This window comes from Protopterus annectens, chromosome 3.part0 (genome assembly GCF_019279795.1).
Source record: "Protopterus annectens isolate FY-2018-M chromosome 3.part0, PAN1.0, whole genome shotgun sequence".
Lineage (NCBI taxonomy): Eukaryota > Metazoa > Chordata > Ceratodontiformes > Protopteridae > Protopterus > Protopterus annectens.
In genome coordinates, this window is record NC_056731.1 from 386,430,875 (window position 1) to 386,455,222 (window position 24,348).

The 24,348-nt window shown below is 40.0% G+C and overlaps 1 protein-coding gene across 5 annotated transcripts in view; it reads right to left on the reverse strand.

Moving 5' to 3' along the window:
* STARD3NL (STARD3 N-terminal like) overlaps positions 1–24,348 on the reverse strand; it is a 695,992-nt gene that overhangs the window by 11,652 nt on the left and 659,992 nt on the right. For all 5 annotated transcript variants that reach the window (XM_044064833.1, XM_044064834.1, XM_044064837.1 and 2 more), the window contains one exon: positions 9,261–9,359. In XM_044064833.1, the coding sequence (XP_043920768.1) occupies positions 9,261–9,359 (99 nt within the window). The remainder of the gene's footprint in view (positions 1–9,260; positions 9,360–24,348) is intronic.

The following is a 24,348-nucleotide window of genomic DNA, read 5'->3' on the forward strand; positions in this document are numbered from 1 at the left end:
AATAATAACATATAGATGGAAGAGCATAAACATATGATATGATGAGAAAGCTACTTCATAAGCTGACAGAGAAATGTATACAAATAGAAGTCTAAATATGGCAAAAGTAAGACTAAAATATTTAATTTCCTATTTTCAAGCAACGTAATATCATAAGACCCAAATAACATGAAAGACACATGTGACATGTCGCAGTGACAAATTCTAAGACAGTAAAGGGTGTGGTCAGTATGACAAATTACAGTCAAAGATTTATTAGAGACTTTTGTACCAACAAATTCTACTATATGCATTTGTGAAAAGACTATACTGTCTGAATAAGAGTGAGACACACTAAAAAGCACTAGAACATTTTAAACTATAGTTAACCGTAGAGACTTTAATGTCATACTTCATCCCCTATCCAAACCCCGAGTCTCCATAGGGCCTGCTGTTCTCTCCTCTTCCTTACCCTACAGGCCCATTCATTCTGTTGGGGGTGAGAGACAGGTACCTCCAGGCTAGATGAGAGATATACATAGCCGCCTCATTCTTGCCTGGAGACCCTCATCATCCCACTCATTCTCCCTATGCTGAGATGTGGTAGTAAGAAGCAGGCCATGCACAGGTAGCAGAGGAACATCTAACCCTTCTCCATTGAATGATCACCACAGCAGCTATTTTGGTGATAGTACATACTACAAGCTCTATGTGCTCATCAGATTCATACCTGTGGATGCAACACTTGGTGTTCCTGCTAAGTGTTATCCAAGTTGTAAGCCAGACCCCCCCCCCCCCCCACCAGGATGGGTGAGCAGGAATCAGATGGTCACTGCCATCTTCCTAACCAAACTCTTGCAATGCACACACTGCTAATCATAAGTCATCTACAATGCAGTCAGGGCTTCATCCCTCTGTGCCATCAGACTAGGATAATAATGATCTCATACTCTGACACACAATATGAGACTGTGCTAAATGCAGATAACAGCTCAGTAAGACTGAGAACTGTACTGTGTCAAATGCTGGGTAGCAAAGAAAAGGTATATAGCCTACACTAGAAGATTACTGCCAGGAGAAGAGAAGGGATAATCCTAAGCAAACAAAGATCCTTAGGAATGATGTGGGCCTGTGAAATATTATATGTACTTGTTTGGCAAGGAATGTATATGTTAGGCAGTAATCATAATGCACCAGATGTAATCATTAATGACCCTAAATGCAACTGTCCACTCAGAATAAAAAGATGGTCACGGAAGTACAGCACAGTCAGTTTAAAGTCAAATACAACAAAAGAAAGTCAAACATCACTGACAGTATATCAAGGCATCCATTTGTCACAGAAGAGCAAAAGGCATGACAGTGGAAGAGAGGGCAATGTGACGACAACAGCTGACCATAGAGTACAACGTGTCTTGAAGCTAAACAAGACAGACTGAGATAGTAATCTGAACACAGTTGTCATATATGAAATAATTTACATTGCAAGCAGCACAAGAAAACAAAGATGACTCTCTTGTCTAACAAATTATTAAAGGGTACAAGCCTTATATTTCCAAAAGTACTACAGAAAATGTGACTAGAAACTACTCTAGATATAAACTTTGTTATAGTAAGAAGAAAAACAATATTTAAGGAACTTTCATTGTCAAATATTGATGACATGATAGAGAAAATTAGAAAACATTATTAGTTATGCCAAATGAACATAAACCAAAGCAACAACACATCTCTTGGTATGTCTGGATTATCGAAAGTTGCCTGAGTGAATGTTACTGTACTTTTATGGGTCAATCTACAACAGATACTGCCTGCTAGTACTAACAAATGGAGTATTCAAGACTTTCACCTACATTAACAAATACCAAAATACTAATCTTGGACAAGACCTTTGAAATGCCTAGAATGCCAACCAGTATAAAATCTGACAAAGGCCCTCCTTTTAAATGGTCAAAATTCATGCAGTTTTTTTGACACGCACAGATAAACTCACAGAGGGGTGATGTCATTATAGCTACAAGAAAAAGGCATGCTGAGAGATGTATGTCCAACAAATGAAAAGCCATACAATTTGCTACAGTGAAGTGAACACCATGGAGACAGCAGTTAATCAGCAAGCTTCTGGGTAAGAACATCACACATATCCAGCTACTGCAGTATACCACCCAAACAGATGTTTACATCTGAAATTAGAAACAAAATTCAGTGTGTGAGTGAAACAATGACCATGCCAGATGAATTTGTATGAAGGAAATGATTTGAAGGTAAGTGCAAATGATGAGACATCTCATTCTCTTCAGCTCTTCCTAGATTTTCTCTTCTCTTTCTCCTTTCCTCAGATATTTATATTAGTCCATTCCTCCTTCTAATATTCTTTCCATTCTGTTATACATTTTTCCTTTATCTAATCCTTATTTTATAGATAGTATAGCATCTCTAACCAAGGATTCCTCAACATCTAATCCCAACCCTGCCCAACAGCCACATATCACCACATCCACTTTCATCTTCAAACCTGGCTACTCTTAAACAAACTTAAACCATGCTCTTCTTCTGCTGATGACCTTCGAAGTGAGTAGCTAAAATAGCAGCCAGCATTGCCTATCCTGTCTCAATCCTTATAAATAAGTCAGTTCAGGAATCACATGTTCCTTCTCTCTGGAAAAAGTCACACATTATTCATCTGCACAAAGGAGGAAATTCAACAGACATTAATAACTTTATACCTATAGCAATTGCATCTTCTTTCACCAAATGTATTCAAAATCAATTGCCAAACTATCTCCTCCAGAAAGAACTCCTGTTCCTACGCAACATGATTTCTGTCCTTCCCATAGTATTAGCACTGCCCTTATAACCTATGTAGATACTATCAATAAAGCTAGAGATAATGGCAAACTAGTCTCTTCCTTATTTCTACACTTGCCTAATACCTTCTATACAGTTTGTCATAGCAAACTTCTACTTCAAATGTCATCACTATGTCTCTCTCAGCCTACCCTTCTGTGGTTCAAAAGCTACCTGTCCAGTAGGTATCAGTCAGTAAAATGGCACTCCACACTGTCTCATTACCTCCCAGTCACCACTGGTGTACCACACGGCTCTAAACTTGGCACCCTCTATACTTCCACACAACAGGCTACCCTAACACACAGATGATTCCACTCTCATTTTTGCATCTAACAACATGGTACACCTCAAAAAAATTACCCAGAAAGCTTTAACAGCCACTAAAACATAGCTTCATAAGTTACAATTCATGCTCAACCCAAAAAAAGACCAAACTACTACTATGTTTTCTCCAAACCCCTCTCTCATGAAAAAACTAAATTCAAAGTCCTCTCTCTTGATAATACAACCACTGAAGACACTTCTCATAGCCAACTATAAGGAGTGATAGTGGGTGATAATCTTAAATTCAACCTGCATATATAAAACTGTATAACAAAAACTTATCAAAAGTTAGGGATGCTTTACAAAGTCAAAAACTTTCTCACAGATGCAACTAAAACTGCACTTGCCACTACGTATCTCCTCCCCAGTCTTCTTTATGGCACTCATATCCTTAATAACCTCCTGGCTTCACAAAACATTTAAACTTGAACAATGCTATAACAAAGTTGCTAAATTTGCAACACATACCCTTTTCAGTATCCACTACTGTATAGCACTGAAAAGATTAAATTGGTTACAACTTCTACATCAACTAACATTTGCATAACTTCTTACCTCCTATAAAATTATCCAGCATCCATCCGCCTGTCCAGCACTAAAAAACATTCTCCTCAACTATGTTCCCAGTTGGAAACTGTGATCCAGTGAGAAAAATTCCTGCCTTTCTACAGACCTATCAAATCTGCTGGGCATTGTCTGTACTCATACAAGGTTGCTAAAGGCCTGGAACTCCTTACCTGTATCCATCAGATCTATACTCTCCCTTCCATCTTTCAAAATTACTCTGAAAGACTTCCTAGCTAATATCTGGCTCTGTTCTTACAAAAAAATAGAATAAACTATATCCTTGAATGTGAACAAGTACATTTTCATCCTTTATACCTCCTTACTATCCCTTCATCACTTACCTCCTTACTGCTATCTAATTCTCTTCCATGGCTTTCGCTATAAATGTATCATAAGCTTGTTTTCCCTCACTTCATATTGCAATTCCTATTTCTACTAGAATAACTTGCCTTTAATTTTCTACAAACTGTCTAAAATTTCTCTAGATATTAAATGATTGCCATATACCTTGTACTGATACTTAACCATTTTGATATTACATCTAATTTGTTATAACTATTAAAACTGCAGATTCTTTTTTATTTTTGAAGACTGTAAAAGTATTGTTCTTAAAATGTTTTGTAATAATTTGGAGCTTTGCTCCCTGGGCCTTTGCTGAAAATGAGCTTCTACCCAGTCAGACTTTTCTGGTAATCAAATGTCAGTAAATAAATAAATAATCCATTTGTTCCATGACTTTGATGTTGTGCCCTAGCTTTTTGAGCTTTGAGCTTCCTCTCCATATTTTTCCTCAACAAACGTGCTCCTAGCTCTTATCAGTATCTATCCCCACCCTTTGTCTGTTGTTTTTGTTGTCAGACCTGCTTTGGTTATTATTCTCTTTGCTTTCCCCAGTCTGTTTCTCCCCAATTTTTGCCTTTTCCACATCCTCATCTTTCATCCTTCATTTTCCTCCAGCCTCCCCATCAAACCCATTTTCTCAGTGCTCCCTTTATGCTCATCATACTTCTGCTGCCAAGAACTTTATTCTACCTGGCTTTATTTCCTCATGTGACTTCCTTTACCTCATATATACTTCCTTAAGTCACCTGTATATGTTGTACATGTTGGAATATGTCTCAAAATTTGAAGTACTTTATCTCTCCTCATGAACCTCTCACAGATCTGCTGGATCCTTTTTAAATTCCATCCAATCTTATTATTGTTAGCTGCCTCATTACATATCCCACTTTTGGGGCTGATGATCACTCTAATGATAGACACTCATCCTGCAATAGTAAAGGCCTTTGCTTTTGAGTCCCTAAACAGACATGATAATTTGCTTCTACCTTTTTATAATTCTGTTTTTGATTTTCTCTGCTGTCTCTTTGACTTCTAAATCCAAGTATTTGGCTCCTAGATTTGCATGTATTTCTAGTCTTATTTTCTGGTCTTCCCTTTTTTTCTCTCTATGTCTTTACTTTAGCCATTTTTAATATTGATTCTAATCTTGTTTCCTGTTTACTGTCTCTAATTTCTCCCATACTATGTTTCCTACGCTCCCCGTTTCTTCTACCTGGAGAATGCAACCATCTGCGAATACAAGTTTTCTCTCCCTCTTCTTTTCTTAGCTTCTTGCAGTGTCCTTCTGACCTCCTTTGTCATCACTTCCATTATTGTAATGATAACCTTGGGTAACGTAAGATGCACCTACTTGGTTTCCCGTTGGAATTCTATTCTGGCTGTAATTTGCTGCAGTATCCATACCGTAGTTTACAATACATTGCCTTAACTTATCTTTTAAATGTTTTGTGTATTTCTTCTTCTTGGTGTCACTGATGAATCCCATTTTAGTAAGTCAAATGCTTTCTTTATTTCATATAATATAATCTCTGAATTTGTAGACCCATCATGTTCTTGCTTCTCAATGAATCTGAGAACTCTCCACCAACTACCCACAGATCCCCCCATCCCTTTATAAAGCCTGACTGGCCTTTCTGAATCATTTTGAATAATATTTTTCTTAACCTGCTTACTAATATTTTGCCAGTATTTTACTGCATTAATTGGGGAAATTGGCTTGAATGCTATTACTTATAACTCTGTTGTGTTTTATTTTCATTTTAGGACAACTATGGTCTCTCTGACTTCCTTCAGCTTCACTGCTTCACTACACATACTAGCCTGGGTTTCTTTTATGTCTCCATCAAACACTTTAGAGAATTCAAAGCTGTATCTCTATGAACCCCCTTGTCACTTCATATGAGCTAGTCTGGATTCCAGCTTACTTTTTTTGTGAGTGGCCTTCCCTTCCATATCAGCATTCTCATCTGTTTCCTGGCTGATATACTCTCTTACAGAACTGTCAGATTTCCCAACATATTTTTCTTCTTCAGTGATCTATCCTGTCTACTCCTTATACTCCTGTGTTGTGCTGTTTTTCATCTCTTTTAGTATCCATGCTACAACTTTTCCAGCTCACCCATCTTGATTGCATAAGTATTCCCTTTTATCTGTTTATTAATTTTCTCCCTTGTGATCTCTGTGTTGTACATTTTTTGTTTCTTTCTTTGTTTTAACAACATAGCTTCTTCCTCTTCCAGCTCTGTTCTTTCCCTTTCATCCGCTATCCTCTTGTGCAGCATTCTAATTTCCTGTTCTATTTTTCTGATCCACCCTTTGAGTCAGTTTATATCTCTCTGCTTCCTACATCAGCAACCCCCTCCATACTGCACTAATATGCATATTAGTAACAGTTTGAAATTCCAAATACCAGTTACTTTTCCAGATACCAGTTACTTTTGGCCCAAAATCTTCGGGTGTCTGCTAGAAAGCTGAAGATGAAGAGGAATTTCACCTTTCAACATGACAATGACCCCCAATCATGCATCCAAATCAAACAAAATAATGGCTTCACCAGAAGAAAATTAAAATTTTGGAATGGCCCAGCCAGAGCCCAGACCTAAATCCAGTAGAAAATCTGTGGGGTGACCTGAAGAGGGCTGTGCACAAGAGAAGCCCACACAATCTGACAGATTTGGAGCGCTTTTGCAAGGAAGAGTGGGCAAATATTGCCAAGTCAAGATGTGCCATGCTGATAGACCCCTACCCAAGAAGACTGAATGCTGTAATTAAATCAAAAGGTGCTTCAACAAAGTATTAGTTTAAGGGTGCGCACACACAACAAAGTATCAGTTTTAAGGGTGTGCACATTTATGCAACCAGCTTATTGTACTTTTTTATTTTTTATATTTTTCCCTAAGAAATTTGTTTGTTTTTCAGTTGAACTGTACTAGTTATAGGTTGCATTAAAGGTGGGAAAAGTTTTAAAATTATTTATTGTGGTATCGTTTTTTATATCACAAAAACCTGGCATTTTAACAGGGGTGTGTAATCTTTTTATACACACTGTAAGCAATGTTTGACATTCTCTATTCAGCTGTGCTTGCAGTCTTTTATCATTCTTGGGCTGACTGTTACAAGTCTCAACATGGCCAGTGGTGCAATGGATAACACATCTGACTATGTATGGATCAGAAGATTCTAGGTTTGACTCCTGGCTGTCTCAGAAATATATTTAATGGGGGTGGGTTTCGCATAGTGGTTAAGGTCTTTGCCTCATAAACACAAGGTACAGGGTTTGATTCTGATCTTGGGTTAATGGCTAGGCATAAATGGCCCTTCAGGGCAGTTAGCCTAGTATTCAGCTATGAAATTCTATAGGGAGCCTACCTGTCTGCCTTAATCTTTTTCCTGTTTACATGGTTCTCCATCAGTACCACCTCTACCTTCCTTGCCATACAGTGTACTACAGTACTCTGAGGATTATTTTGACCCCTGGGTGTCCTAATGTTGCTCCACTCAGAATGCCAGTTTCTACTGTTAGTCTGCTTTTCTCCTTAATCATAAACCAGTTAAGCCTGTTCTGCTGATGCTGTACTGTTTTGACTTCTCATCCCCTTTCTACAGCCTTTTTGTCTCATACAATTGTATTCTCTGGTCTCCCTTTTTGTCTTTCTTTATCCCTCTGTCAATTCCATATTGGTCTTCACCCTCAGAGCTTCTTTCACTCTTTAAAGAACTCAGTAAAGAATCCCACTTCCCTTTGCATGGGATGTAAATACTACCTAATTTCCATCTTACCCTTTATACCCCTCCTTTCCAGATGTTCCTACTACTTTCCTTGCTTTGGACTTCCTCTTCCTCCTGCATTCTTGCACTGTCATGAACAATATCACTGTCTGTTCTCTTCATCTTCCTCTTACACTGTCTGTCTGTCTAAACGCATTCCTTCTCTTATCTTTAATTTGATTTTCTGAAGCAGGCAGATTTTAGATGCCATCCTGCCGCAACTTTTTCCTCTTCTACTTCTTTACATGGGATATAAAATTCCTGCATGTTCCATGTTACTCCTATTGTGTCCTCCATTCAGCCTGCCCTCTCTTATGTCTCCCCTCCCTTCCTGCACCAAGACAGACATACCCGCTTTCCTTCTACCCATCCATGGACACAGGAGATTCCTATGTCAGTTAACTGCTGTGGCTTCTTTGTTGCTCCTTTCCTTCCATGACCATTTTAACTGCCATTCCCCTTCCCGTCTTGTGCAGCAATTATCTTTGACTATCTCTGCCACTATTATCTCTGAGCACAACCTATTTTGAAGGATGTTTTGGTTTAAGTTCTGGATCTCCATTTTTGCTCTGTGCTCTCTATCACCGTTTTCATGTTTTTGCTTTCCCCTATATATCTTTGGTTCTTTTTTGTACATCCTTTGTTATCCCTTCTAGTTGTCATTCTCTATTAATGGTGTTCTTTTTTCTTCACCCACTCTTTCCTGTTCCTGTTCTTGTCTGCTGCACATATCCTACCTTTCTACATTTCAACATTATTACTGATACCTTATTTGTTAGTCTAGACTCGGGTCCATCCTCTATTATTTCCATCTGTCATACCCTGTTTATTTTCTTCTTCCATCATTATGTTTTCCCTAAGGCACCCCCGCATCCTTATCTTATTGGATACTGCACGTATTTCTGTCTGTTGCTTTTTACACATCTGCCATTTCTTTGTGTCCTGTATCCTCACATTCATTTTATTTGTGCTTTCTCCCTTCTTCTGAGCTTGTCTTTCCCATCCTCCCCCTGTTTGCCCCTACACATAGTTATACATTTGTAATGGTTACTGGTGAGACATGTCTTTTCATTACCGAATATAATATAATATAATATAATATAATATAATATAATATAATATAATATAACCATGGTCAGATTACATTATGTGCACCATGCAGCTTGTGTGGTACCAGCTGTTCTAGCACACATGCACATCTGCATGTGGGTAGAGCTACATCCAGGGTAAAGGAAGTATGCAGGAAGTTCATGTGGAAATGTGCTAGGCTGCTCTGTTCAATAAATATAAAATTGTGTCCATGGCACAATATATCTTTCCTGCTCAAAACCATATGTTGATTCTGGTATTATATCTTGTTAGCATTTTCCAGAAAATTTGCTGTAACTCATACATAAGTCATAGAATAAAAGGCAAATAGTTGCACTTACCTATTACAGATTCAGGAGGTGAGTAAAAAAGTCCATCTGAGTTAGGCCCTGGCCTAATGAGAACATCTCGTTCTGAGGCATCCTGCACCAGACGGTAACCTAAAATAAATAATTTTATTGACAAGTGAAAAACAGATCCTAAGGTATATTATCCTTTTTATTTATAACCTTCATGGCCTGAGAAGTAATACACATTTTTAATCCTAAATATCAGTTTCAGTGAAAAATCCAGTGGCACCATTTACTGATGAAACTGACCTCATCTTCAAAGCCATGTAACATAATCCATACAAAGCTTAGATTCTCGCACGGTGCAGAGGTAAATACTCCAAACAAAATGGAATCCTTGCTGATTATCAAGAAGTGTCACAATGAAATGTGAGTCATTAAACTAGTCCCATTACTTCGCATGGTTAATCAAAACAAGGCTATTTAATAAAGTTAGATTTTGCAGCAATGGGGATAAGAAAACTTCTCTTCACCCCAAGGGTCTGTAATCTCATACTTAGTATATTTAGTGCTACAAAAATATATTTCTTATTTTTCTTATTGACAGTGGTGTGCAATGTATTTTTCAGCTGATGTTGAGTTCAATGAATGTTGCTTCACTGTTTCTATAGCCAAAGAAAACAATCTTCCACTGTTTCCTTGGCTACTTATGACTATCTGTCCATATCGGTTGATTAAAGAGAATGCTAATTTTTCTTTATGATTACAGCAAGGTGCGTGCCAATTTAGCTCCCATCCATGAATCTATTACAAATAAAATCTAGTTGCGATACATTTTCTAAGATGATTATATTTATTTCAATATTTAATTATTTTCCACTGTTAATCAGGCTGAGGCACTGATCCAGATAGACCATTTTCAGGTTCAATCCAGTGTGTGCAAATAAGTGAAAGCAAGAGTGACTATGACAACTTTTGTAAAATGTTACGCAATGACAACAAAAGGTACTGTGATACTGCAAACTATGCAAATTTGTAACTAAAATATTTTCTCCTAATATGCTTCTTATCCACATAAGACACACACATCCACCATTTAATTAAAATATATACAACTTGTGTCTAAAATGGGATGGCAGGTGAAATAACATGTGGGAAGATTGTAGAAGTAATATTTAGGAGTAAGGAGAAAAGGGACAGCACACAAAGTGGGGGCTGGGTGGACTTAGTAAGCACTTAGCAAGGAATTGGAATGAGGTTTGTTACTTATGATGGTTGGTAGAGGAAACATAAACAAAAAGAAAAATAGACTCGTTTATGTGATGATACTATTGCTACAGCATTTATAAGTGGCTTCTTTAAACAGGCGTTCTTTGACTTGTTTTTAGAATGTGGAGAAGGAAGAGACTCATTCAAGGTCTGCTAAGTATTCCCATATGGGGGAGGGGGCACAACAGAAAAACAACTGTGATTTTTGGAGTGAACTTTACCTTGAGTGGTCTGTAAACAGGAGATGCAAAATGGGACCTAAGGTACAGATAGGGTTCAGTTTTGTTAATTTTCTGGTGTTCCCATTCTGGGGCAAATGTAATGAAGCAGCAAATGTTATCTGAAGTCATTTGTACAGGAAAAAAAAAGTTATGTACTCATCATAACGTCCCATGTTTGTTGTCCAGTATCTCGCCTTCATTCTTGCTGGTTGGGTTCAGAGTTGAACCTCAGCTCCGACTCGGCCTAATACCAAAGCTCGAGAGCTTCAACTGGCTCGAGGCTACAACCTATTCCATGGTGCTTAGTGGCTGTTCCCCAGATCTCGTTTGAGAGAGTACTCCCTAGAGTATGCTAGCATACAGAAAGTAAATTTTTATGAAATATATTACTTATAAAGGTAAAGAGGCAAGAAGGGAATCAGACCATATTTGCCAACTGTAAAGTCCTCTAGATCCTCCAGGAGGGGGATGGATGGGTGGGATGCAAGAATGAAAGTGAGATACTGGACAAAAACATGGAACTTTATGTTGAGTACATAACTTCTTTATGTTATGTTGTCCTATCTCGCCTTCATTCTTGATGGTTGGGACAGAGTCCCCAGCACCTTTTTCTTGGGTGGCTCAAGAGAATAAACTCTTCAGGATAGTGGAACCAAAGGATGCCTTGCTCTGGGAGGCCACATCTACTTTGTAATGAGAGATAAAGGTGTGAGGATTAACGTATGTTGCAGCAGCACAAACTGAATCCAATGGAAGTCTGGATTGAAAGGCAATGGAGGTAGACACTGCTCTAGGTGAGTGTCCTTTTACTTTCCCTGGTGGTTCTTTATTACTAGAATTACAGACATAGGTGATGGTCTCAGTAAGCCATTTGTACAAAGTAACTTTTGAGACTGCCAAGCCTTTTTTGTTTTCTGCATAGGAAACAAACAACTGCTCTGACTTTCTGATATCATTGGTCCTGTGCAAGTAAAAACGCAACTGTCTACGCACATCCAATTGGTGAAGCTTATATTCTGCCTTGTTGTCATAGTTAGGAAAAAACACAGGCAATTCTATAGATTGGTTTAAATTTGCTTCAGAACAAACTTTTGGTAAGAAGGAAGGATTTGTTCTGAGGGAAACTCTATCTTTGTGGAAAATTAAATATGGAGGAGGGATAGACAAAGCCTGCAATTCTGACACTCTCCTAGCTGACGTAATTGCTGTTAGAAAGACTGCTTTCCAAGATAAAAATTTTAGGGCACAAGAGGAAGCTGGTTCAAAGGGTGGAAGGATCAGAGATGATAATACTAAATTTAGATCCCATGGGGGAGGAGGTTCTCTTAAGGGTGGTCTTAATAGAAAGGTATCCCTGACGAAAGCTTTGCATAATCTATGGGACATTATATTGGCCCTGAGGTCTCCCACATGATAACGTGATATAGCGGCTAATTGTACTCAAATAGTGGCTGCTACTGCTCCTTGATTAAAGACTTCTGTTAGAAATTCCAAAATTGAAGGTAGAGGGACTGTAAAGGGATCTATATGTTTTTTGTCAGCCCAACAAGAGAACCTCTTCCATTTGCTTGCATAAAGTTTCCTAGTCACCTTTTTGTGTGAGGAAATCAGAATGTGACATACTGCAAGGGTTAATTCTGGAAGCCTGGCTTAGATTGGAAGTGGAGTAACCAAGCTGTCAGCTTGAGGCTCTGAAGAGCAGGATGGAGTGCTCCTGACTGATGCATTAGAAGATCCGGCACTGGGTCCAGGATCCACGGGTCCTCCTGAAGGTGAGGCCAAAGGAAGTGGAACCAAATCTGACAAGGCCAATAAGGAACAATGAGAATTAAACTGCGACTCAGCGACTTGGCTTTCTGATTAACCTTTGGAATCAATGGAAATGGAGGAAAAGCATAATGAAGTCCCGAGGGCCAATCTTGGATGAGTGCATCCCTCGGTGACTCTCCCAGAGGTGTAATGAGGGCAAAGTAGTTGCTGCATTTGGCATTGACTGGAATAGCAAAAAGGTCGCAGGAAGGCTGTCCCCACTTGCGAAAAATTTGATTTGCAACTTCCTGACTTAGTGACCACTTGTGAGGCATAAGAATTGCTCTGCTTAGCCTGTCTGCTATTATGTTGGATTTACCCAGGATGTACATTGCTGTCAGAAAGCGCTGAGAAGAAATTGCCCATTGCCAAACTCTCTGGGTCTCTCAACATAGGGGATAGGATCTGGTTCCCTCCTGTTTGTTGATGTACCATACCACTGACATATTGTCTGCTCCTTGGACAGTCTGTACCAGATAATGCCCCCCCCTATCTGGGATGCATCCGTGGTTACTGTAGTGACAGGTTGAGGAAGGACGAATGGTCTGCCCATTGTTACTTGAGTGGACTGAAGCCACCAAAGTAGGTCTCTCTTGCAGGCATCCATAATGAGAATATTGTGAGACATGGGTAACTCCTGTATGGACCATTGAATGAAGAGTAGCCACTATAATATCCGCATGTGTAGTCATGCCAGTGGGACTAGTGTTATCGCTGCTGCCATTGAGCCTAGAACCTTGAGGACGAATTTGTTTGTACCTTTTTCTTTTTGAGTAAGATAGATACTTGACTGCGTAGCATTTGTATTCTCTCTTGAGGCAATTTTAATACCATATCATTTGTGTTTAAATCTGCACCTATAAAGGTTACGCGTTGATGGCAACAAGGCAGATTTTTCTGTATTTATAGTAATGCCTAGATCTGAGCAGAGCTGGATGGTGAAATCCCTGACTCTGATTAGTAGTTGCTTGGTGGAGGCAGTCAGGAGCCAGTCGTCTAAATATGGAAACACCTGGAATCCTTGATGTCTCAGATGGGCCGTCACTACTGCCATGCATTTGGTAAACACTCTGGGGGCTGTAGTGAGACCAAAGGGCAGAGCTCTGAAATGGTAATGACTGGCTCCCAGCCAGAAGCATAGAAAACTTCCGGAGCACCTGTCCATCTTTATGTGGTAGTACGCATTCTGAAGATTTAAAGAGCACATCCAATTGTCTTGTCCCAGAAAAGGGAGCACAGGCTGCAGTGTTACCATCCGGAACTTTTCCTTCTTTACCAACTTTTTTAGTCTGCTGAGATCCAATATTAGTCTCCAGTGCCCTGTCTTTTTTGGAAATAAAAAGAACCTTGAGTAAATTCTGGATCCAATCTGGTCTGCAGGGACTTTTTGACTGACTCTTTTTTTTCTAGCAACCTTTGAATTTCTAGGGTTGCTTGATCCCTTTGACCAGGTGGAATGTCTGGGATGGACTTTGCGGACAAGGCAGGCAGTGAAAAGAAATGTTGTATCCCCTGGATATAATGGACTGTACCCATTTGTCTTGAGTCAATTTCAACCAGGCTTCTGGGTGCAGAGATATTCTTCCCCCTGACTGCCTCCAGAGGTGAACAGTCCAGCCTCCTTTCAGGAGCACTGGAAGGGCCGGCCAGAGAATGTATCTCGGTCGCCCTGGTTCGGCAGAACCCCCCCCCCCGCCACGTGCATGGTGTCTTCCATTGTTATTTCCCCCTCTGCCCCTGGGGGAAGGATCAGCATGAGCATCCGACAAGGCTCCTTTGGACTTCCAGAACTACATTTTTCTGCTCTTTTGACCTTTAGGATAAGGACTGGTAGGGGCAGAAAAACACACTCCAATGACAGATAGAGTCTTGCCATCTTGCTGGCTCTTGGTGAGAGTCTCTTTTACTTTCGTCCCGGACAAGGATGAGCCATCAAACGGGGCATCAATAAAGGAAGATCTAAAGGGTTCAGCAAACTCGCAAAGGCGCATCCAGGAATGTCTACTAAGAGCTATTCCTGTACCTGCTGCTCTGCTCACTCCATCCGCTGTATAGGAAATGAGGTGCATGGAGGAGTTTGTGATAGAAGTTGAGGTCACAAACTGAGAATTTATCTTATCCGATAAACCCTGGGCTGTAGCACCTTGTAGGGTATCTCCCAGCTCTTTCAGGAGATCCCTCTGGAGTCAGGTAAAATGTGATAAGTAATTCAGCAACCATAAGGTAAAGGCCGCTGAGGAGAACATACACTTCCTGCATCTGTCCATCGTACGAGACTCCATATTCAGCGGATGAACAGATGCAGAAGTTTGGGCTAACTCCTTCTTTGTGGCCACTGCCTCCACCATGGCATCTACTGGAACTCCCTTTGTTAAATACTGTCTATCCTCTGGGGCAGTAATAAATTTATTTGGCCTCCTCGGAATGGGGTCCACTGACTCAAGAGAGTCCCACACCTTCCGACTCACAACATCCAGGAGCGGGTCAAAGAGCGGAGACACCCAAGAGGTGGAGGGGCGAGAGCCAAATGCCTCCAGGTATACCTACTCATCCTCAGAAGGAGAAAGGGATTTTTCAGGTGCCCCCTCTGATTAAGGATCTCAGGGATGTCTGAAAAACAGACATCCTTAGAGGGCAACCGTGGGGACCCTTCCAAATCCTCTAAGTCGGTATCAGAGGTAACAGACTCAGGGGAGTCTATGTACTTCCTCTTACACTGTTTCTTCTGAGGGACCTCCTCGGGAGGATGTTCTGGGGAGGTGTTGGTTCCACCCACTGGGGTTTTCTGGGGCACTGACTCTCTACTCTTGGGCTGATGGAGGGATGATGAAGCAGAAGACTCTGGCCCTTTAGGGGGAAGAGTGGCTGGAGTCGAAGGCGGAGCAGACTCAGTGGAGAGTACACTCTGCATCACCTTGAAGGCACCGTGGTCCTGGGTTTATGGAGAGACTACAGTCCTGAAGGACCGGGAGATCTCCCAGGTGCTGAGGAGCGTGGCTCCGAGGCTGATGTGGGAGCCAAACTCATCTGTGCCGAAGCACCGAGTGGGAGAGTTGGTTCTGACAAGGATCCGATTCGACTCCCCCCCCAGAGCTGACCATGGAGTGTCAGCTCCCAGATTCCTCAATGGAAGATAGCATCGACAAGATCGGAGTAGACATCGGAGCTGAGATATCGTGAGTGATTACTAGTTCCGCCAGTTTCAGCACAATGACTTCCTGACACTATGGCTCCGAACTTGATCGAGTCAGAGGAGGAAGAGATGGTCTCTGTGGTACAGTGGTCAGCTCCATGATCCAATGGGCTGGGCTCGAACGAATTTCTGCTAGGGCCCATGTCTGCAGCAACCTCTTTACCACCCATGCCATGTCATCATCCGGTAACCTGGAGAACCGAGAGAAATAGGTCGATGAACTGTGACTACCTTCCACCAACTGTAATAGAGGAGATTGCGATACTGAGTGTATTAGCTCCAATGATGGTGACTTACTCTTTTTTTTGTCTCTGCAATGGTTCTGAAGACTCAGATGGAACCAAGGGAGGGCCAGATTTGTTGGAACCAAGAACCTTCGGATCTGAAGTTACTGTATCTTGTTGACTGGTTGACGGCTCAGACACCAAAGCCGACTTCTTTGTCTTATCCAATTTTGAGGCCTGATTACCTTCTTCAAAAGGGCCTTTCATCAAACCCCTCAAAATGAGTTTGTTTTTCCTCTCCTGTAAAACCCTTGCACTAAAGGCATGACAAATGGAGCAAGAGTCCTGAAGATGGACTGCTCCTAGATGATAAACACAACTTGTATGTCCATCCATTAGAGACATTTTCTGGGTGCATGGATCACACTTTTTAAAACCAGATTGCCTTGACTCCTTAACAGGTTCTTCAGACATCTTTTATGCCAGTAACAATAACGACAGTAATAACAGCTAACAGTAACTACAATAACTGCAATAGAAAAAAGGCAAGTAGAAGGAGAGATATTTATTTTTAGGAAAGGAAAGGGATGGGAGGAGGAGAAGTCTCTAAGTTAAATGACAGTTTCCTCCAACCTGTGGAGATGCATCTAACTTAAACGGTGACTCCTTAATAAAAAGGGAAAGAAGCTCAGAAGTAAGAAAGGGGCTAAATAGAAAGAATCCTCTAATTTAAATGGATTCTTTAAGGGGAATAAGAGAAAAAAGACACACCCAAGTAATAACAACACACACGAGCAGTCTAGTTGGATTGGGAAGGTATAAAAGAGTCTAATATGAAGATTTTGAGAGAAAATATAGTAAAAGGTATATAATAAATAAATTACTAGCCTGACCCTGCAAAGACAATCCCGATGCTTCAAGTGGCAAACGAGATCTGGGGAACAGCCGCTAAGCACCATGGGATAGGTTGTAGCCTCGAGCCAGTTGAAGTTCTCGAGCTTGGGTATGTGGCCAAGGTTCGGCTCCGAACCCAACCAGCAAGAATGAAGGTGAGATAGAACAACATAACATCAGAATGTTTGGATACTGTTACTATAAAGGGAAGCCCATGTCTAAGATGAGCTGCAAAGACTGTCCCATGTTGTCATTCTCCCTGTTGGGAAAAGGGTTTGAGAAAAATGTTTGACCAAAATATCAATGCATTTGTTTTTGTTTTTACTTTAGTAGTTTGAACATGATATTGAAAGTCCAGGTTTTGATCTAAATACACTTCCAGATACCTGAAGTCTGATGTTGTTTATACATCTTACTGGTTACTGTAAAGTATATCCCATTGCTGATGGACTATGTATACATTCTGTCTTATACAAAAGATCACAACTTTATTACTTCTTGTGTCAGTTTGGAATGAGTTGTTTTGAAGTAATGAATTGAAGAGATGAGGGAGGTCTTCTTCCAGCTGTTCATTGACAGGAATTTATAATTTATTTATGTATTTGTTTTTTTATTTTATGTTTTTTTCCCTAACTGGGTGGTGGACAGAGTCAAAGTGGATCAATTTCAGTCACAGCCTATGAGTTACAGAAGGATAATAAAGAAGAAGTTGACATTTACAAATAGAAGGGGATCTAAATAGTACAAATTTGCAGAGAACACAATGAGACAACATATAATGTAACAGTGCACTATGTTTATATACTATAGGATATCAGGACTATCAGCTGGTGCTGAGATTATTGACCAACCCCTTTCTGGACCAATACCTTGTTTTGGTACAAAGAGCTTGTTTATCTTAGTGAAGCTATGAACTATACTGTGAAGAGCCCTCCAAGACAGGAGGATCATGACAGGGATATGATGAAAGATGCTCTACTGGAGAAGGAAGAAAACCCTATGACAAGAACAACCAGAAGCATGTTAAAAGGACACCAGAAGATGAGATACTCAGGTTTGAAGGTATCTACTACAGAAAACGAGAAGGGAACAAGGCAAGAACAAGTAGTGATAGAGTATATGATGCAGCTGGATTAAAGCCAAAAGAATTTCCATCTGGTTGGGTGCTCATTGATGAATGCGAAGGTCAACGTGGCTAAGAAATATGCATTACTGGAACATGGAATGTAAGATCTATAAACCAAGGAAAACATCAAGAGGTTAACAATGAGATGATGAGAAAAAAATGACATTAAGGCAATTAATAAACTAAAATGGACAGGAATGCATCATTTTCATCAGATAATTATCATATCTACTGCAAACAAGAACCTTGCAGAAGAAATGGAGCAGTCTTCATGGTTTATAAAAGTGAAACAAAATCAGTGCTCACTTACAAACCAAAAATGATTGGATGCACTTAATTATAATACAAGGCAAGCCAGTCAGAATTATAGTGATACGAGCTTATGTTCCAACTACAGATGTTAAAGAGTAGAAAACTGACCAGGTTTATGTTAATCTACAGCACCTTGTAAAAAATGATATTACATTGATCATAGGTGATTGGAATTCCAGCAATCCTACCAGGGCATGGAGCAGCTGATAGGCAGTGTGCTTCTGCTAAGTAGAGGGCTCACGTTTCCAGTTCCTATGATAATGCTTCCGTCTTAGCAGACACAGTTGGGTTAATCTGCAGGGAGGATAATGGGAAAGTAGAAGTATAGGTTTACAACCACCCTGCAAAGTAATACATTAAGTAGAAGAGAGACGAGGGAATGAGCAGGGTACGATAAATGTCCTTACCTTACAGAGTGCTTGACCCAGGACCTGCAAATACATCTTTTATCTATTAGTCTGAATGAACTGGGTTATATTAGCAACAGGTGTGGTGCTACAGATTCTGAGGTCAGCAATAGGAGCCCTCAACATTCTATTTAAAAGAAAAAAGTGTAGTGCTGCAGAAATATCAGATGAGATGAGATGAGAAGAAGCAAGACATATATATATATCTATCTATCTATATATATATATATATATATATATATATATATATATATATATATAAGGTGCTGTTATATATGGACCATCAGATGATGCTGTCATCTATAATGCAAACAGCTTCCATCTGAAGAGAAGGTCAGCATATAGGGATGTAAAATTTAAGACCTTTTTAGGGAATGTGTAAAATCTAATTTTCAGCATGGTCTAGCTTGCTGAAAACTAATTTTTCATTTCATTTCATGGAAAAAATAATAAGTAATTGTAAGAATACCTTGAGTAAACAATGAAAAAGGACCATGGCTTTAAAAAATCTACCTTGTCAACAAAGTTGCTGTAAAAAAATCAAGATCTTTTCATTTTTTACTGGTATATTTCTCTCTTCTATAGTTTAACAATAGCTTTTAGCAAAGTATGATGTTTACCTTTATGAGTTTGTTACTGCTTTCAGAATTCTCTCCTTATTTTTTAATTTCATTTCATTACTAGTGAGGTCATTGTGACTCTTCTACTGATATATTTTCTTAGAGAGGAGATTTGCAAAAATATTAGTACTCTTTACTGAAATGCACTAATTATACACCCATTTACGATAAATCAATAGTTATAAAGCAATAAGACATGATCAAGCACAGAATATTATTTTTTCCTCTACTATCTCACCAACCAGTGACATTTCTAATTTTAACTTCAATATCATGGGATGAAGCCAGGCATCCCTGGGCTAAGTGACAGTCCTGCATGCCATTTGTTCCTGCTCAAGAAGCCTAATCAACCCATTCATTCTCCATCTGCTGAGAGTCGAATTGTAGGGAGGGGGCTAGCTTCAGGTCCCAAGGAGTGGCCTACCCAGTACTCCCACTGGTGGCTTACTGACCTGCAGTTGCCACCTAATCAGGAAGAGATGGCTTTCATACTGCCCACACATGTCTATTCTTTTCCTGGCTTCATAGAGGGGATATCTGTATTGACATCATAAACAAGCTCAGCCACTGCATGCAGGTAGAACACCTTTCCACCATAATGAACCTTGCAGCTTCTCTCCCCCCAAGAATCATTAAGCCGGCACTGGCCACTGAAGTTTATTCTCCCTCATTCAGACCCTTATTTACTGTTGTTGCTAAATGAACATTTGGGCTACATGCAGGGCTTCATCCTTCTATTCCGGGGATGGGGGCGGGGCGAGGTCCAAGCACAATATTATTCTGTGAAATTCCTCTGTGCTCTCCATGTCATTACATTGTATCCTACCTCATGTTCTATTAATCCCCCCCATTAAATTAGTTCTCGCATTTTGTATACCACCTGTTCACTAAACCAATTATCTACTGCTTCCCCAGTAGTATATTAGCACTACTATTAGAACTCTGTGGTTATTATTGCTAAGGAGTTTACAGATGCAGTTTTTAATGCAAGAGGTGAAGAAGGGCTTTGTACTTTAGTTCAAACTTTAGCACCTGGCAGTCTACTCATAAAATATTTGTTTGTTATTTTATTATATTATATTATATTATTATATTCTACTTCAATGATGAATTCCTACAGAAAGGAGGAGAAAACTGATAATACTGCTAACTCATCTTCTACAAATCATGGAAGCAGGGTAAGACTCAAGAATAATCCAAGAAGGAAGATGCCATTTTTACTCATACATGGCACCCACAGTTGGGGTCATATATCCAGCATGTGACTAAGGCCAATCTGTCATAGAGTTGAAGATCAGGAAACCCAGTGCAAATTCTTCATGAAAGGTGACAGTACAGCCAATGGAAGAAGTTTCTTCCATTGAAAATGAATGGTAATGTTCTGATTTGTCGAGAGTTTTGGAACAAGCTGTCATAGGCTAAATAACTAAATCCACCAGATACACAAGGAAGTGTGTAAAAGGAACAAATCAAAAGCTTCATTAAGAGTGATCATTTGTTGAAAGGAAATCCTATGTTGTATTATTAGACTTTAGACCTGATTTGAAAGATTTTAAGATTTAGCACAAAGTTCATTCAAGGCTTAATGCAGCTGCACAACAAAGTAGCTCACTTTATTAAAATATCAAACTGTTTTAAGCCTGATTAGTTTCTGTCTAGGTTTTTATGTAATACATTAAAAAAAGTGTTTGAAATGACACCTTTACTGCATGCAACACTGTTACATGTGTTGTCTATTGAATTTATACATAATCAGTCTTGTAAGTGAAAACGTGAATTTTCAAATTGTAGTACCGCATGCAAGACAGTCGTTAGTCAGTGACTAGGAAAGCATTCTATTTAATGGAAAGAGGCCTGAATGAAGCACAAATGAAATCTGATTGTTTTTGTTATACTGAAAGTGTGAGGTGCATGTTTTTTTATTCTTTTTCCAGGTAAGAAAAATTGAACTTCATGTAAGATATCAAAAGAAAACAAAGAGTGACAAAGATAAAGCAGCTATAGCCAGTATTTTACATAGCACAGTGAGTAAAACTAAAGAAGGTAAAAAAAAAAGTGTGGTAAAAACAAAGTGACATAAACATCTCAATGAATATGCCAGATCTGTGAGTGTTACATAGGGACAGCAACAAATGTTACATTTCAAGAAATAGAGAGGATAAATAATTTTGCCACTGCACTATATATAAAAACTAACAAGATGCTTAGAAATTTATTTATATACATGTCATTAGAAAGCATGTATCAAATACAGAAAATGACAGCAAAATAAGAAATTCAATACAACTGCTGGACGGTTTGATAAGTATTACTGCTAAATGGAGTGTGCAGTCTGAAATATGTAAATGTTCCATGGGAAGGAAGCGTGGTTGCCACCTTTTCAGTGGGCCAAAGTGGGGTGTGGGGGTGTAGCCAATATGACACTGGCCACACCCTCTACCATGACGTCACCACATGAGCAGTGAAGGAGATGCTGTTATGGGTACGACGGATGGCTGCTGGAGTGGCTAGCTAGCTGGCTAGCTGGCTGCTGGAGTGGCTGGTTGGCTGGCTGCTGGAGAGTCTAGCTGGCCGGCTGCTGGAGTGGCTAGCTGGTTGGTGGGAGCAGCAGCTGGATGGATGAATGACTGGATGGCTGGCTGGCTGGATGAATGGATAGATGGCTGGCTGGCTGGATGAATGGATAGATGGCTGGCTGGCTGGCTGGATGAATGGATAGATGGCTGGCTGGCTGGATGAATGGATAGATGGCTGGCTGGCTGGATGAATGGATACATGGCTGGCTGGCTGGATGAATGGATACATGGCTGGCTGGCTGGATGAATGGATACATGGCTGGCTGGCTGGATGAATGGATACATGGCTGGCTGGCTGGATGGATGGATGGATGGCTGGCTGGATGGATGGATGGATGGATGGATGGATGGATGGATGGATGGATGGCTGCAGGAATGGCTGGCTGGCTGCTTGAAAGAATGGCTGACTGGTTGAATGAATGGATGGTTGGCTGGTTGAATGAATGGATGGCTGGCTGGAAGAATGGCTGGCTGGCTGCATGAAGGGATGCATGGCTGACTGGCTGGCTGGATGAATGGATGGATGGCTGGCTGGTTGGAAGAACGGATGGATAGCTGGATGAATGGATGGATGGCTGACTGGCTGGCTCATTAGAAAAAAAAATCTTGGTTTTTTTTTTTTTTTTTTTTTTTTTTTTTAGCGGCTGTAGAAGCACTTAAAACAAAGTGTTCCTACAGCCACGATCTTTGCAGGGCTCTTCCTGCCCCAATCCCCACCCCTTTCATGAATTGCAGCCAATTGCTGCATGAATTACAGCACCCGGACCTAACAGGCAGCAGCTTTGCCTGCAGGTCCAGGTTGGTGACGTAACTGAATTGCTGTGGAAAAGCCGGAAGTAATTGCGGCTTTTCCACGGCAATTCCGTGCGATTGAAAAGCGGGACTTTTCAAGTCCCACTACTTTCCATAGCGGGCAATGGGATGAGCAACCCGTGAGTGTCCCGCTGACAATGGGACGGATCATGGAAGAGGAAATAGGCATGATTTAAGCTATGATTGGCTGGAAAAATTTTAATTTCTAGTCTCTAGTATAGTCAGAAATGTAGGCCATGTTTGAGAAAATGAAAGTTAAAATTATTAAAAAAATGTGCAGTGTGAAAGAAGAATGTGCTAATGACAAGTGCAAAGAAAAGAAAATGGAAACAAATGTGTGTGTGTGTGTGTGTGTGTGTGTGTGTGTGTGTGTGTGTGTGTGTGTGTGTGTGTGTGCACATGACTGTATATGTGCTTGTCAGAATATCCTTGTCAGAATTTAAAAGATAACAACAAAAGGTATACAACTGACTGTGAATATTTTGCTGGACAGTACACATATATAACGGTCTTCAAATCAAGTTCAAGAAACAGAGCAAGTAAACCCAGGATGTAAACCTAAGAATTGTGCAAAATGATTACTTCACAAACCTCATTACTGTAATTCTGCCATTTGGCTGAAAAGTACTCTGTTTCATTACTGCAATCCTGTATTGTTTGTAGGGAGACCTAATGTCTAAGAAATGACAGTCAGGGTTTCTGTAATGCTGCAGCAAACCAGGAGAGGTACATCATTCGACTAATAGTATCACATAGAATGCAATGTCACTGATAATATATATTAAAACTGACCAGTCTCCAAATATTTTTATATTAAACTTCTGTTTTTCAAGGTTGTAATTGTGTTTTTTTTTCCTTTGTGGACTGTTTCTTTTTCCCCATAGTTCTTTAATCGTTTAGTAGCTACATGGAGTGATGAGGCATTCTTCTACTGGAAGGGATTGCAAGCAATAACCCCCCCCCTTCCCCCCACAAGCACATACACACTGATCATACCTCAAACTCTTAGTACAAGAAATCTGGACAAAGCCACGAACAATGGTGGGACAAAGACTCAAAAATACAGCCAATTTTTAAATGCTGCTTTTACAATCACAGAAAGTTGACAGAATAACAGGTAACATTAGAATTAATTTTCTGCAGGGTATGAAGTCTGAAACTCAAATCTTCTTCTTTTTCCCAGTTAGGCCAATTTAGCAGTGCCCAATCCACCTGCAGCTTTGGGATGGGGAGAAGGCACCCCAGCCAAGGATCGAACCGGAGAACCTCTTGCTGTGAGGCAGCAATGCTAACCACTGCACCACCGTGGCCACCCAAAGTCTGAAACTCAAATGTCTGTCAATATTTTCTGGCTTTAATCTTCACCAATTTGTCAAAGATTGGCCAAAAAAAAAACAAAATGTTATGACAGACTGAAAATATGAGGCAAAAATCTGGACATTCTGCAAAAATCTGGACAGTTGAGAGGTACGAGACTTACACAAAAATGTTTTTTCATGGTATCACCTGCAATTTATTTAAATAGGTTGTTTTTTAGACAACTTTATTTCACCGACTTTGTTGCTGATGGTTGTGCTTTGACTTCCTGAAGTGCAAAGTGACTCATCTTGATAAACAATTGCATATGGTTACAGTTGCCAGGCCTCACACTGCATGCTTGTGTGTGTGTGTGTGT